This window comes from Dama dama, chromosome 25 (assembly GCF_033118175.1).
Source record: "Dama dama isolate Ldn47 chromosome 25, ASM3311817v1, whole genome shotgun sequence".
Taxonomy (NCBI): Eukaryota; Metazoa; Chordata; class Mammalia; order Artiodactyla; family Cervidae; genus Dama; species Dama dama.
Window position 1 is genome coordinate 47,112,294 of NC_083705.1, and position 17,236 is coordinate 47,129,529.

The following is a 17,236-nucleotide window of genomic DNA, read 5'->3' on the forward strand; positions in this document are numbered from 1 at the left end:
TACTCATCATTATAAATAATGGAGTAATGGATATCTTTGTGCACAAACTGTTTTCATTATTTAAATGAGTTATTGAGAAAATGAAGCTCTTCTTCTTCTTCTTTTTTTTTTTTTAGCCACACCATGTGACTTCCTGACCTGTAGTTGCACCCATACCCTTTGCATTGGAAACATAAAATCTTAACCACTGGTCTTCCAGAGAAGTCCTCAACCAGTCATTTAGGAAATACTTTTATAAGTGACAGTTGTGGTGGTTTAGTTGCTAAGTCATGTCTGACTCTTTCGATGCTATGGACTGTAGCCTGCCAGGCTCCTCTGTCCATGGGATTTCCCAGGTAAGAATACTGGAATGGAATGCCATTTCCTTCTCCAGAGGATTGGAATTTGGGATCAAAAGTGTGCACCTCTGAGCCTCTCAATCTACAATTTCCTAAAATGCAGAGTCTGTCCTTTCTTTCTTCCTCTGAAGTGAGAGTGTCTACCTAACTGTTATAGGATGGGACCATATTGACAGAAGAATTGCCCAACTTTACAGAGGAAACATTTTAATTTCTCTTTCCAGATTTTGATTAGGATTCACCTTCCATCAATTATAACACAGTTGTCTGTGATTTTTAAAAGGATATTTTTTTTTAAAGGATATTCTTTATTTTAGAGCAGTTTTAGATTTGCAGAAAACGTACCTATAGTTCTTGTATACCCGGCCCCAGTTTTTCTTATTAACATCTAATGATACTATGGCGTATCTGTCACAACTAAGGAACCAACATTGACACATTTCTATTAACTAAACAGCACACTTTCTGTGGAGCTCACTAGTGGCCCCTGACATCAGTCTTCTGTTCTAAGACCCCACCCAGGACCCCACATCACATTTTAGTCATCATATCACCAAAGTCTTCTGTGGACTTTGACAGTCTCCTCGGCTTAGCCTGGCTTTGAGGACCTTGGCAATTTGAGGGATATTTTGTCAGTTTCCCTAACACTTTTCTCATGGTTAGACTGGGTTTTGGAGAAGGCAATGGCACCCCACTCCAGTACTCTTGCCTGGAAGCTCCCATGGACGGAGGAGCCTAGTAGGCTGCAGTCCATGGGGTAGCGAAGAGTTGGACATGACTGAGCAACTTCACTTTCACTTCTCACTTTCATGCATTGGAGAAGGAAATGGCAGCCCACTCCAGTGTTCTTGCCTGGAGAATCCCAGGGATGGAGGAGCCTGGTGGGCTGCCGTCTATTGGGTCGCACAGAGTCGGACACGACTGAAGCGACTTAGCAGCAGCAGCAGCAGCAGACTGGGTTTTGGGGAAGGCCACAACAGAGATAAAGTGCCCTTCTTGTGACCTCGTATCAAGGGCATATGCTGTCATATAACTAATCACTGATGATGCTTTCCTTCATTGCCTGAGTGGAGTAGCACTGATTCCCCATGATTCCCCATTGTAAAGTTCTTGTTTTTTCTTCCCTTTCAGTACCCCTCTCTAGGAAACCAAGTCACCAAACACAGGCTACACTAAAGGTAGGGTTGGGATAGGGGGAGTTCAGTGCCGCTTCCTGGAGTGAAGAATATCCACCTACATTTCCTGTAATTCTTCTTTACAGGGAAAGAAGTTTGTACTTTTAATTTTATTAAATAAATGTGTCACATAGAGATAGCCACTGGTCAAGTTTAAAAATAATTGTTTTGTTTATAAGAGAAATATATATCAAATGTATATATGTGTTTTATATATATACATACACATAACATATATATATATATATGTACATGTATATTATATCAAATATAGTCACTTTGGGAGTTATAGAAAAAGTATAGAAGAGAAAATAACCCTTATCTTGGTGTTTTTGCTGTGATCAGAAATTCTTGATTATACCTTTGTACTTTGCCTACAATTACTATCATTAGTAATTTGGTAGGTCGTAAATTGTCAGACAGATTGACGTTTGTTTCAGGCCAATTCATCTCCAAGAATATCACCCTCATCAAGGTTGAGTTTACTGCAAGGTCACAAATGATGAGTAAACTTTAGTTATCACTTAGGTGCTTCAGAAAGTTCTATAGAATTCAGCATATGTTTTCCAGAATTAAGTAAATTGTTTGTGCTGCATAGATTTTGATAAGAATGCCATGTTATTTCAGTGTAAAATTATTCTATTTAGTGTATAATTATTCTTTTGATAGGGATTTTTAAAATGTTTTATGCCACTTATCATTTCTGTATTATGAATTATTTGAGATATAAATAGTTTCAAATGGCAAATTGAAAGAAAAGTAGACTTATTTTCCTGAGTTAAAAAAAGGGTGAGTTTCAGTGTTATAATCTCTTTGATGTTGGTGTGAAGGTTTATTCATTGTTTATTTAAATCTGTTAGAAGTATGTCTTATTAATCTAATTACTTTTATTTTGAATATTTCTGGAACCATCAAAAAGTGACAGGTGGAACAATAGGTTTCCTTACCTTCCTAATAATAATGGAGAATAAGAGAGGAGCTATTTTAGGATATGATATTTAGACAAAATTCCAGAGGATGGAAAGTGGGACAAGTAATAACCGATATTTCATGCCAAGTGAGCCTGACCCCAGACTGTACATACAGGTGGGATATAGACAATAAGAAAGTTGATTTGACCACAAAGCATTTTGGGACTTAGAAGTGCTGGATATATGGAGGGCAGGGAGGATGAAGGCATGGGGCTGAAAATAGAATGGTTGTCTGCTTCTAAGCAGAATTACTGCAGGCAGATGTCTGTCCCCTAAGCCACAGGCTAGACTTTGCTTCTCTGCATGAATTAAGTGGTCCCCCCAAAACCACCATTACATTCTGGCATTTAGGAAAGCCTCCAGCCACACAGATTAGGCACCTATCAGACCCCTCACTTAAACAGTCAAAAGTCCTCCATACATACACAGAGCACTTCACCAACTTTTCAGCGTTCCCTCATAAATGTGGGCGGATGGACAAGGAGGTCAAGACATTTTAGGAAAGCTTCCAATAAGAAAGCAATAGAGCAGTGTAAACAGGAAAAATTAACTTTGGAAAAATCAGATGCAGGAAACATGAAGGAATGCAACAAACCAATAGGCAAGCCATGAAACCCAAAAAGAGAGTCCTTAGAAGTATTCTAGAGTTGATTGTGCCCATAAAACAAGAAGATGATACTGTGAAAAAGGAACAGCTAGAGGCCAGAAATGAGAAAAAAGAGATTGATGCAATTTATAAGAAATCAATAGAAATGTTGGAAGATAAAGTCAAGATCATCTCCCACAAAACTGATAAAGAAGAGTAAGAGTTAGAAAAGATGGGAGAAAAAATAAGGAAAATGGAGGAGCAATCCAGAAGGTCCAACATCCAAGAGTATTTTTCATAACTGAAGAGCTGAAAAATGCAGTAACCAGAGTGAGACGGACCACTGAGTGTCCCATACAATGGATGAGAGAAGAGTCACTCAAAGGCATATAAATTTGAAAATTTTTAAATAGCATAGGTCAAGAGATGACCATAAACCTTTTGGGGAGAGAAGAAGGGGACACTCAGAAAGGACTGATGTTTAGGAAAACTTCTGACTTTTAAAAATGGGTGCTAGAAGAAATATAAAAATGTGAGAACCAAAAAATCAGTGGCTCTAACTTGGAGGTATGATCAAAGGAAGTCCCTGCATAGCATCCATAGCCCAGAGCAGAACTGTGAACCTCTAGGCAGGAGCAGACTCTTGAGAGTCCCCTGGACAGCAAGGAGATTGAACCAGTCCATCCTAAAGGAAACCAGTCCTGAATATTCATTGGAAGGACTGATGCTGAAGCTGAACCTCCAATACTTTGGCCACCTGATTTGAAGAACTGACTCATTTGAAAAGACCCTGATTCTGCGAAAGATTGAAGGCGGGAGGAGAAGGGAATGACAGAGAATGACATGGTTGGATGGCATCACCGACTCAATGAACATGGGTCTGAGTAAACTCTGGGAGTTGGTGATAGACAGGGAGGCCTGGTGTGCTGCAGTCCATGGGGTGGCAAAGAGTCGGACACGACTGAGCGACTGAACTGAACTGAGGCAGGAGCCGAGAGATGGAGAGCTCCAGGGGATATCTCCAAGAAAAAACAGGAGTCCATAGAACAGTGCCTTATACATTGGGGATTTAAAAATAATGGATTATTATAATAGGAAGGCAGCACAATAAGAAAAGTAAAACAAGTAGAAATTCCAAGGAAAACAAATGGCTGTACCTAAAGGAAATACTAGTACCCTGTGTGGCTTGGAGACCAACCTAATAGAGGAGATACTGGTCAGTAAGTTGTATCAGTGTTTATTGGCTAAGTTTCAGGTTTGCCTTTACGTTGTTTTAGAAACGGAACTACAGTTATCTATGTGGCTTCCCTGGTGGCTCAGTGGTAAAGAACCACCTGCAGTGCAGGGGTCACGGGTTTAGTTCCTGCATCGGGATGATCCCCTGGAGAAGGAAATAGCAACCCATTCCAGTATTCTTGCCTGGAAAATCCCATGGACAGAGGAGCCTGATGGGCCATATAGTTCATGGGTCACAAAAAAGTCAGACACGACTTAGCGACCAAATAGCAGTCATCTCTACTGGTTTGACAGAAGTAATGATATTGAGAAAATGGCATGGGTGTTGTGTAAGGAAGCCAGTCCTCATCTATTATAGCAGGCACAATACTTTAGATATTGCCTAAAATTGATTTTTAAAAATAACAGCATGTTATTTAGAAAACATAGAGATAACTTACAGAAGAATAAAGTTAAAGAGTCAAGAATCATTACCTTTGGGGATTGGGAGAGGTGGAACAAAATATTATTGTTTTTCATAACAGGCTTTAAAAATATTCAGCTTTAAAAAAACATTCAGCTTTTTAAACTTGTGTGATTGATGTACACGACTATTTTTTTAAATTTATTATGAAACAACCAAAATGCATTGTATTAAACTCAACTAGTTCTAGATTACAAACAAAGAAATAAAGAAACAATTGAATAACTCTATAAGATTTTGGGGGGAACAACATGGGAAATTTGAACATGGAATGAAATTAGGATTATGTACAATGATTGCTAATTCTTAGGAGAGGTAATGGACCTGTGGTTATGTGCTTCTTCGGACAGGCTTGCTCATGTATTTAAAGCTGAATTGCCATCCTGTCTGCAAGTTACTTTTCAAATAGTACAGCCTATATATTTCAAAAGTGGCAGAATATTAGTATTTTTAATCCAAGTGCAACTGTATGGATGTTTATTTTACTGTTCTTTGAGGTTTTTGTACTTTTGAAATTCTTCTAAGTAAAACGTTGAAGGGCTTCCCTGATAGCTCAGTTGGTAAAGTATCTGCCTGCAATGCAGCAGGAAAAAAAAACAAACAAACTACTCACTGTACTCTTAGACCTACTTTTCCCCTGCGGTAATGTCGAGGTATTGCCTGCACATTTTGCAGAGAAATTGAACTGTTTTTACAGAGGGCTAGTTTTGGTGTGGTCTGTTCATATCCCAAACAGCACTGCCATAAACTGTTTACTGGCCCTCTGCACCTCAATGCTGAAATAAGGGTCAGAATGTCAGGGAAATAGAACTCTAATGAAGGAGATGTCTAGTCAACTCAGGACCATGTTTAAGAAAAAAAATTTACTGAACTTCAGGGAGTACTGAGACACTCTGTCCTCAGTGTTGTTACTGTGTTCCCCCAATTCGGAAGCCTATTTCCTGGCCCTTCATTTAACTCCCTAGAGAAAATAGATCATTTCTTTAAGCCCTAGTAAAATAAGTAAGTTCTTATTAGACCACATTTTTGCCTCACCAGTTTCTCCCCTGAAGAATTTGATTATTGTGAAGGAAGAAAATATATATACTTTTCCCACTATTTCATTTCTCCAAAGTTGATGGCATTGAAGTGCTAGGATCTCAATGTCCAATTCTGGCATGATTTTTAGAGAGATTTTGACAAGCTGTAGTACTATTTCAAGGAGCTTAACCAGGTTGCTGAAGGATTAGCACAATAAGAAATGAAAAATGGTTGAAGGAAGTACAAATATTTAGGCTGAAAAGAGACGTCTTAGTGGCACATGATAAATATTATCCAATATACTTATGTATGTATTAGGTATTTTGTTGTTGTTCAGTCACTAAGTCATGTCCAATTCTTTGAGACCTCATGGACTGCAGCACGCCAGGCTTCCCTGTCCTTCACTATCTCCCGGAGTTTGCTCAAACTCGTGTCCATGGAGTCGATGATGTCATCCAACCATCTCATCCTCTGTCACCCCCTTCTCCTCCTGCCCTCAATCTTTCCCAGCATCAGAGGCTTTTTGAATGAGTCAGCTCTTAGCATCAGGTGGCCAAAGTATTGGAGCTTCAGCATCAGTCCTTCCAGTGAATATACAGGGTTGACTTCTTCAGGATTGACTGAAGGTCACTTGACTTTGACTGGTTTGGTCTCCTTGTAGTCAAGCGACTCTCAAGAGTCCCTTGTTTTGCACCACAGTTCAAAAACATCAGTTCTTTGGTGCTCAGCCTTCTTTATGGTTCAACTCTCACATCTGTACATGGAAAAACTACTGGAAAAACCATAGCTTTGATGATATGGACCTTTGTTGGCAAAAGTGATGTCTCTGCCTTTTAATAAGCTATCTAGATTTGTCATAGCTTTTCTTCCAAGGTGCAAGCATCTTTTATGTATAATGATATTAGACATATTCTGGTATAGCTCCACAAGGCAGAACTAAGATGATGAATGGAAGTTATGGCACACACACCATAAAGGAAAGAGATTTTTAATAATTAGTTTAGCAATAGTGGATGCCTTGAGAAATAGCTTTTCTCATTAAAAGAACATTTATAGCATGGATGAGTGGAGGTGAGGAAGCAATTCCACTATCTACTGAAAAATTGACCCTTGAAGTATCTTAAGAGTCTCTGATTTTACAAGAAGCTGCTATTTTTGAATTAATGCTACATGCCAGCCATTGTAATAGGTGCTTCCTCACAATTCATTTATTCTTAACAGCTTTAGCAATTGGGCATTCTCCATTTCTCATCAGAATGACCTGGGACTCATCGGTCAGCCACTTTGACCAAGGTCACATAGGAAGCAAGCATAGAACCAGAATAAGAACTCAGATTCAGATTTAGCAATAAAGTCCAAGTTCTCCCCACCATATCTGTTTTTGGATCTGCAAGTTGTGATCCATTACATGAATGTGAAATCAGCTTAGTGTTTTAGAACCAGGATTTAAATTGATTAAAACAAAATGGAATGTATCAGAATGCCACCTACATAGGAAAATAGGGAAGCATTGCTTCCTGAAATGGTTGGTTATATACTGGGGTCACAGTGTGAAGGGTCTTTTTAGCTGCAAGTCAAGATGAACATCTTAACCTCATGGATCCTCAACCTTCTTGACTTCCCTTTCCTAGACTCCTTCAGTGGGGTTCACTTTGGTAACCTAGTCCCATGACCAGTCTCCCATGTATGAGTTTCCCGAGGCTGCTGTCACAAATCACTACAAACGCAGTGGCTTAAAACAACAAGTTCTGGAGTTCGTGACTAATGAGTGTCCTTGGGGTCACATTCCTTCTGGATGCTTCAGGGGAAATCTGTTTTTTTACCTTTTTCAGTTTCTAGAGGCCACCTCTGTTCCTTGGCTTGCAGCCCCTTCCTCACCTCATTACAACTTCTTGCTTTTGTCATTACCTCCCCCACTACTCATTCTGATCTTCCTGCCTCCCTCTTATAGGACTCTCCTGATTACTGTGGGTCAACAGTCTCCCTCTCTCAAGATCCTTAACTTAATTACATCTGCAAAGTCCCATGCACCATGTAAAGTAACCTACTCACAGGTGCCAGGGGTTAGGCTGTGCATGTCTTTTGGGGGCTAGATTCATTCTACCACTCCACACTTACATTATAAACTCTAAATGCTTAAACTTTAATACTCCTCTTTCTGATCACGACCTCTTCTGCATTTGACCCGTTGTCATTTCCTTTGACTTGCTTTTCAGTGGCTCGCAGTCTCAGCTGAGACTTCAACTGGGCTCCATCAAAGGCTGGTGGCTTCTCCCATTCTTCAGAGCAGTTTTATAGACACCTTTCCTGCTTGCCTCAAGCAGATGATTTTACCCTCTACCTAAAGAGGAAAAGAGGTTCCTCATATGTATCATTTACTGACTGTCTTTTCTTCTTGTACCTTCTATGATGGAGAATACAGCATTTCTAGTCACAAAAAGTATTAGAGAACAGTGTTTGTTTTATTGAAGGTTTCACAGGTGGAAGAGACACAGGAGTTTACCCTGTACATTTTTTATGATGCTAGCAAAAATCCCCGTTTTCATTTTGCACGTCTTTCTCATTGACCACTGGCTGATACATCTTCTCCTGTGGGCTTTTTTTTTTTTCCTTTCCAGCCTCTGCTTCTCCAGGTGCCACTTTGTCTACATCTGGGTTATTTCTGGGACTCCCAACTTGTCCCTTCTCTCTTAAACACAGTTGTTTAAGACTTCCTCAGTTGCTATTTCCCTTCCTCTACCACTTAAATGTTGTCTTCAAGGATGTGAAAGTCTATTCTACTTTCATAGTAGAACTCTATTCTTTTTTTCTAAAAGAAAAAAAAAAAAAAGATTTTTTTCTTTTGCCCTTGGTTGAAAAGTACTAAAGTTATCCAGACCCATTCCTTACAGGGTAGTGGGAGATTACAAATAACTAAAATAAGTTTGTCCCACTATAGTTATGAGTTTGGTGTGGCATATAAAGTGGAGACAATGAGTGTGGACTTATTCTTTCATGAAGAGCCCGTGGAAAGGCAAGTCTTGCTTTAATTCCGTTTTAGAATATAATGAGGATATAAATATTTCCTCATGCTCACATTCACGTCTCTAGCATCTCACACGAGACCTGCTCTTTATTTTTTTCCCTTTCTCTGCTGTGGCACTTAGTGAAGTTCACATGCTATGAAATTCTCTCATGGTTTGCCAGCTCGCATCACCAATCCACCAGAGCAGGCATCCCCCTTTGGCCCCGAGCCATTGGTAAACATCCCTGGAATGCTCTGTTTCAGCTCAGAATCACTTTGGTGGCCATAGCAACAGTCTTGACAGGCTCTGTGCTCTTTCCATGGGTGGGAGCTCTCCCTGATCGGGGATTATTGCCCATCAGGGATTGTCACAGTGAGAGAAGCAGGACCAGGGCCGTGTTCTCCACAGCCTAGGGAGGGCTTTGCATCTTTAGGGTAGTTTCTGACAAGAATGACGGCCTGCTGGGGCATCATGAAAAAAATAGTGCTGTATCTCGGCTGAGTCTACCTTAATGGCTTTCTGCTCCCCGTGGGAGACAATGCTTTCACTTGTTCTCCCTAGTAACATGTTTCCTGGGTGCCCAAGGTGTTAGCTGTTTTTTGTTTTTTTGTTTTTGTTTTTCCCTCTTCCTTTTGGTTGGACTTATTTTCTAGAGTTGACAGACATGGATTACTGCTTAGAGAGACCAAAAAAAAAAAAAAAAAAAGCAAAGACATAGAGAAATTTTGAGAAATAAAAATTTTTCTGATAGAAGATTTTGGGGAGAAAGAGAAGTCAGAAATGACCTTAGGTGTATGATGGGGTAGAAAGACCATTTTGTGAAACTGTCAATTAGGAGGCTCCCAGCCTGTCCCTGAATACAGCGTAACAGAGAAGTTCTGATGAGTTTTTGGTTGCTACAGGCTCTTAGATGATCTTTCTGATTCTGATGGCTTATCTGGGAACACATGGTTTGAGATGTGATAAAAATTCCCTTTTCAATTTTTGAGAATAGTAGGTTTGGTAGGGTTCATCAGGATTTGTGTCAGGCCAGCTTATTTCAGATTGCATATTCTGTGAAATGATTTCACATTTATTTCACATTTCAAATCCAAAACATTTATTCACTTATTTCCTAGAATGATTTAAACTTTTTTTTTTTTAATCTTTGAAGTGTCCTGATCTGCCAAAATGTTATGGGCCTCCCCTGCAAACCTCAGATTCAGGGAATATTCTTCATAAACTGCAATCAACAATCATTATTGCTGAAACTTCTTTTGATTGAGATGAACTAGTGTTTGATTAGAGTCATTACAAATATTTCATTACATTCATAGTGTTATGCCTGTTTGTTGATGGGAGAAGTTAAAAAGCAATCAAGCACCACCTAAGGGGAAAGTGTAGTGTTTTCCAAGGTATAGTACACGGATTATCTGTCAACAACCCCAAGGTGCTTGCTAAAATGCAGATTCCTGGGTATCACATCAAACTTACTAACTAGGACTTCCCTGGTAGTCCAGTGGCTAAGACTCCACACTCCCAGTGCAGGGGGTTTGGGTTCTGTTCCTGGTTAGGGAACTAGATTCCACATACCACAACTTAAAAAAAAAAAAAAAAAAAAGAGAGAGAGAAAATGAAAATAAATAAATAAATAAACTTACTAACTAGAATACCTGGATAAGGCTTCCCAGTGTATGTGTTTTTAATACGCTTTCCATGTGGTTCTTTTGCACAGTAGAATTAGAAATAAGTGGATCATCTGATGCCTCATTCTCTTTGGTGGTTACATTTTAAATTTCTAAAAATCCAGTTTATTGGGCTGAGTGGCTGTCCTACCTATCTGTCTATCTTCCATTAGAAAAATAGTGAATCTGTGGAGAGAGCTCTTGGGAACTATAACTGAATAAATGTACTCAGTTCCAAATACTGTCAAGTAAGAAATGAAGAAAATTGGTTACTAGGCAACTTTTCTGCCCTTATGTAAGCAGAAGGTTTTCTTCTGAAACTCAAAACTGAGACAACCATAAAATAACCATGTTAACCATGCCTGCCAGATAACAGACTCAATGTACCTGAATCTGAGCAAATTCTGGGAGACAGTGAAAGACAGGGAAGGCTTCATGCTGCCGTCCATGGGGTCACAAAGAGTTGGATATGATTTACCAACTGAACAACAAGATAAGGAAATGATTGATTGAATCCCAGGGAAGAGTCCAAGCACATCACTTTGAAGGAATCCATGAAGACAGAAAGGCCTTATAAGAATTACCTTACTCTGTTCCATCAAAATTCCTCAGCAAAGAATATGTTGTCATCCCCATTTTAGAGATGAGGAGACCAAGGCTCAGAGAGACTAAATTACTTGTGTAAAGCTACCTTGCTTAATCGTGCTGGAGTTGAGAGTTGAACTCAGCCCTGTCCCCAGACTTTTCTGCTAGTGGAACACAAATTCTGCTGTAGATTATTCTGTTTCCAGTAGGAGAAGGGGGAAGGTCGGATCTGGCTCCCACTGTTGACCTAGAGACTTTATTAGGTATATACTATGTGCTGACACTCACATTAAGTTTCTTGAAGATTTCAGCCTTGGTTCATTTGAGGAAATCCCAGTTTGGAAATTGGGCTTGATTATTCCTAAGACATGCCCTGAAAGCCAGCCTCCCAGGCTGAGAGGTGTGTGAAGTTTGAGAAGTCTTCCACCATCGCTTCCAGCTCTAAGACTATCAAACAGCAAGAAAGAGAAATCTATCAGTCTGTCTCCTCTCAAATTTTTCTAGGCAGCTCAATTTACATCCAGGCATCACTCATTCTCCCCTAATTAATGTAATTATTATGAAGAACTGGCTCAGACAATTATGGAGGCTGAGAAATTGCACAATCTGTCACCTACAAGCTGGAGAACCAGGACAGTCATGGTGTAATTTGGTCCGTGGCTGAAGGCCTGACAACCAGGATAGCTGATGGTGTCAACTCTAGTCTGAGGGCCAGAGATGATCTGACCCTGAAGAAATTGAGTGATACCCACCCACATTGGGGACAACAGTCTACTGAGTCCACTGATTTACATGCTAATGACATCTGGAAACACCCTCACAGACAGACTCAAGAAATAATGTGTAACCTGGGCACCTTGTAGTATGTTGCAGTGACACATAAATCATCACGTCAGGCATCTGGGATGAATTTTCCTTAGACTATCGTAATAACTAATAACTCACATTTATTAGATACATGCTGTGTGCTGACACTTGTCCAAGCACTTTATACTAACTCATTTAATACACATGACACCTTTTAATAAGCTAATTAGCAAGTTACTACCACTATTTATATGTTTCACGTGAGAAAACTGAAGCCGAGAGAACTTGCAGCTAAGAGATGAAACAAAAGGCTGAACATGAGAATAACTGCTTTCAGTCACTCCTTTATATTCATGTCCACTGCAGATGATGCTATGATAAAATGAGCTACTGTACATTTATGACTACCTACCATATGTATGTCAAGCCTTCTGCTAGGCATTTTATATAAAATGTCTGTGATAGTTCCATGCTAATTAAGATAGATTTTAACCCATTTTACAGATGAAAAAACTGAGGCTCTACGTATTAGCTAGTTTGACTGTGTGTGCTGGGCATGCTAAGTTGCTTCAGTCATGTCGGACTCTGTGTGACCCTGTGGACGGTAGCCCACCAGGCTCCTCTGTCCATGGGATTCTCCAGGCAAGAATACTGGAGTGGGTTGCCATGCCCTTCTCCAGGGGATCTTCCTGCGTCTGTTATGTCTCCTGCATTGGCAGGCAGGTTCTTTACCACTAGTACCATGTGGGAAGCCCAATTTGACTGTAGCTCGTGCTTTCAATTAAACCATCATAACTTTTTGATCGTATATATTTTTTGAACCCATCTCGTCAATTTTTCAATGACAGGATATTTTTTTCTACTACTTAGCCTCTGAACTGACAGCCAGTGATTGGTATATGATCTTGTATATATTAGGGTCTGGACAGTTTCCTCTTACGAGCATCAGAGAAGTATGAGGACTTGTAGGTTGATATTCTAGGGCTCTCATGGGAACAGCTCCTTCTAGAAGTACAGCTGGGCTTTTGATGCTGTCTGATCACAACCCCAGTCCCAGGCTTTTCCTGGTACCTTCATATCCCTTCTGATCTGGCCTCAGGATGGTGGCAGCTCCTTCACACAGCCCTTGTCCTGCCAAATTGTTCTGATGATTCATTTTAACCTTGGTAAGTGTTGTATTTTTTATACCTGGTTGCCTCCTTCAATTCTCTGAAGTCTGTATGTAATGCATACATTTCTGGTGTTTCTAAGCTGGCTCCTGATTGGCTTGATTACAGAAAACAAACTGTGATCAGTGAAATGTCACATATTTGCAGCTTGTTTTTAAAACAAGTCTTCAGATTTGCCCTTGATTCCAGCACCTGTCACTGTGTTATGTAAATGTGTATGGATCCCTTTCCTTCACTAGTCAGCCACGCTCTAGATATATGCTGTTCAGAATCCCATGGACAGAGGAGCCTGGCAGGCTACAGTCCATACTATCATGGAGTCGGCCACGACTGAGCAACTAACACACACACACACACACACACACACACACACACACATATGGTAGCTATTAATCACCTAGGGCTGTTTATTTATTTATTTATTTTTTCTGACACATCATCTTATTTTATTCAAATAGCAGTCTGCTCACACATGGTCCAAGAACACTTGAATAATAAAGCAAATACAATCACATGTTAAAAATTGGTCTTCAAACATCATAGCCAATGATGCCACGCTTGCCTATGATCTCGCCAACATAAAACCACATCCACATCTCAGTGGCCACCAAACCATTCAGTAGAGCTTCCTTAACAGTGAGCTGTTTGAAGCTACTGGTTTTAGCACTGTTGATAATTTTTTTCAAGCTCTGAATTGCTGTAGGGATCTCAGCAGGGGCTGGAGGAACCAGCTCAACCTTGGCATAGTACCAAAGCATGGCCAATCGAAGCTTCGAGTAAGTCACAGCAGCGTTGACCAGCGCCGGGGCCTTCTCCACGAGATTACAGACAAACTGGGCCATGGTCCTAGGACAGAGAGCCCGTCGCCCTGACTGGCCGGCTGAATGTCACCCGCCCGGAAGCGCCTAGGCCTGTTTAAAGATAATAATTAGAGTTTAATGAAGTTAAGAATTCAGTTCCACTGTTACATTAGCCACAGATCAAGTGCTCAGCAGACACATGAGGCTAGTGGCTATCGAATTGAACATTGCAGATGTAGAACATCTCTGTCATTGCAGGAAGTTCTATTTGACAGCATTGTTCTAGGAGGTAGAGACCAGATCTGATTGTTAACAATACCTGACTGGCATAAGGGTGACTAACAGGTGGATGAACCAGATATGTGTTTCTGGCTTGAGCTTTATCTAAGGCTGCTAAGACTAGTATGTAGAATCTGTGAATCAGTGACATTACCAGTTATACTCCCTTTTGGCTCCATGGGGGCCAGTCAGGGAGCTCTTGGCATCACGGCAGGTGGGGGAGGTTATTCCTGGACTAATCTTCCCAGTGGTCTCATTTCTGTGTTTTGTGGCTTCTGTCATCCCCTGACTTCTGACTTAAGGTCCTGGCTATGTATTAAATGATAGAAAGTTGTTCTTCCTCTTACAACCCAGCAACAGAAAAATTAAAAGTTAATAATTCTGGCAGGTTGTCATGTGGCTTTAGGACTGGACCAGGTTTATTGGAGACTATAGTTCAGTCTTCTGTCTATGCCCTCTAAAAGCATTTAGAGGCCTTTGCCTCTCCTGGACCACAGCACTGGAATCTGCGGCACTTAGGGAGATGCATCCCCCACCTTCTACAAGGATGCTGTGTTTGGTCGGGAAGGGACTGTGATACAGGACTTAAGGGCTGGCCTCTAGGCCCAGAGGTCATGGGCCAACCTCTTGGGACATGTGAGCACTATACCCTTTTTCAACACAAAAATTCTAGGTCTTTGCTTTTCTCCTTTCTGCTATTTTTTGGAAGTCAGTCTTGTCTTCCTGGCCAGGTTATAAACCTTGAGGGCAGGGGTCACTGCCCCTCTTAGGCATCTTAGCCCTGGGCTGGCCATGTGACAGGTACAGATTGATCATCAAGAAGGGTGATTTGGGTGGTCTGATTTTATCTTCTTTCCTGTGTATATAGTGGGCCACAGGTGATATCTTTCCCAGTGATCTATGTACTATAATTGAGTGTCTTGCATACATCTTTATCCCAAATCAACTTTTTTCTGTTCTTGATTTCAGATTATGTTCATCTTATTGTCTTCATCACCATGGGGAGAAATAAATTGATCTGGTAACTTCTGACATGTAAATGAAAGGAAGCAGTTAAGAAAATGCTCATTTGACTTTTGGGCACCCTCATTCATGTTGCCCGTAAAACAGTTATTGTGTTCGCAACCGCAGTCCCATCTGTTTCTTCTGAACCACTTGGGTCCAAAATTTGAGGCTGGAGAAATACCAGTACATCCTTCTTGTTGCTGTTACTTTTTTTTTCTTCAAAGGCTTTAGTATTAGATTGATGGAAGTTGCACAATGGACTGCACACCAGCCACGCCCGAGGAGTCCTTGCCTTCTATTTCATTTCCGTGGAACAAATGAGCTCCATTTGCAAGAGGTCCACTGTCTCTTCATGTCCCTGGTCTTTGCCTCAGAGTAGAAATAAAACCCAATCTCAGCCCTACATAAGTCTGTTTCTAGCTACTTTACGGTCTGGACCTTGTCAATGCTTCCTGTCCCAGAGGTTTTTTTTTCTCAAAGAAAGATGCTGAGGAAAAAAAAAAAAAAACTGTCAGCAAATGTGAGCAAATTTGAAATCAGATGTCAGCTATTGGAGTTGGTAGTTAAAATATCATCACTGTGCGTTTGTAAAGCTGTTTGCGTGGCACTTTGATAAGCCTCAGTTCATTTGCTCCTCCTCACAGCCCTGTGAGGTGGTAGGCATTATCTACATTTTACAGGTTGAGTGACCTATTCAAGGTCACACAGCTGTCCTTATGACTTCAGTAAATTTTGTTTTTTGTATTCTCCTTATTATCAAAGATATTTAAAAATGAGTAATCAAAATAAGGTGTGAGGTTTGTATATTCAGATCTGGTTATATTACTGGTATGAAGAATCGACTCATTGGAAAAGTCCCTGATGCTGAGAAAGATTGAGGGCAGGAGGAGAAGGGGCTGACAGAGGATGAGATGGTGGGATGGCATCACCGACTTGGTGGACATGAGTTTGAGCAAACCCTGAAAGACAGTGAAGGACAGGGAAGCCTGGTGTGCTGCAGTCCGTGGGGTCACAAGGAGTCTGACACGATTTAGTGACTGAACAGTAACAACAGTGAGGCAACCATTTTGGAAAGACCCCAAAGTCAAAGCCTGTTCAACAGAGAGCATTTCCCTTCATGGAACCCTTTTTGCTTCCTAACCTGGGGTGAGGACAGGGGGTGCACTCAGCTTATCTTCAGACTCACCTACGGAGCAGAGCAGCCCCGGCTTGCTGAGATGTGACGAGCAACCTTGAACTTTGGGACCTGTTCACCGTTGTTCTCACCTCAAACTTTCCAGGTTTATTTTTGTAAACAATATTCATTGAACTGTTAAAGTTGACTCTGGAGACCCTAAGACAATGAAAAGACATGAAATCTGACATCTGAAAAGAGTCTAAAAACAGAGAAGACTGTAGGCCATACCCTTTTCTAGGAACTTTGCAATTATTAACTCATTTAATCTTTATGGCATCCCTTGGTTATCCTCATTTTTCAGTTGAGAAAGCTCAAACTGAGTAAATCATCTGTCCCACATCACAGAGCTAAAAAGTGGAGAAGCTGAAATGTGAACACAGGCTGATTCCAAAGCCTGAACTCTTGGTCACTCCACTGTGATGCTGCAAACAGGGTGTCTGCGGCAAGCCATCTTTTTCATCAACATAGAATTCAGATCCTGAGCGTTAAGTCTGTCATAGGAGGTCATTGGCAAAGCAGCTTCTAAATATCTTAAATGGGCACTCAGAAACTTTCACAAAGAGAAGACAGAGTTGTCGGCTATACTACCCTTCTTCTAGACCTGACCTCCAGAAAGAGTTACTCATCGCCCATCATTTCCCAACTTATTGCTAATTCCCGAATCTGTGAGATGAGAGTGCCTGCTTTAGACTCCTGGAAACTCAAGTCTCAGATCAGGAACTCATTATATTTCTTTGTTTCCTTGAGAGCAGAATGGCATTAAACACTTCAAGTCAAACCACCATGGGACTTGCCTGGTGGTCCAGTGGTTGAGAATCTGCCTGTCAGTGCTGGGGACATGGGTTCAATCCCTGGTCCGGAAAGATATCACATGCCATGGGGCAACTAAACTTGTGCACCACAGCTATTGACCCTGAGCCCTAGAGCCCATACTCGACAACTACTGAAGCCCTCAC

At 40.8% G+C, this 17,236-nt stretch overlaps 2 protein-coding genes across 2 annotated transcripts in view; one reads left to right on the forward strand and one right to left on the reverse strand.

The window, feature by feature from the left end:
• ADAMTS12 (ADAM metallopeptidase with thrombospondin type 1 motif 12) overlaps nucleotides 1-17,236 on the forward strand; it is a 376,425-nt gene that overhangs the window by 114,111 nt on the left and 245,078 nt on the right. The window lies entirely within an intron of this gene.
• LOC133046439 (ATP synthase subunit g, mitochondrial-like) lies at nucleotides 13,534-13,861 on the reverse strand. The gene has a single exon (XM_061129265.1). It carries the CDS (start codon nucleotides 13,859-13,861, stop codon nucleotides 13,550-13,552), a length of 312 nt encoding a protein of 103 aa, XP_060985248.1. The 3' UTR covers nucleotides 13,534-13,549.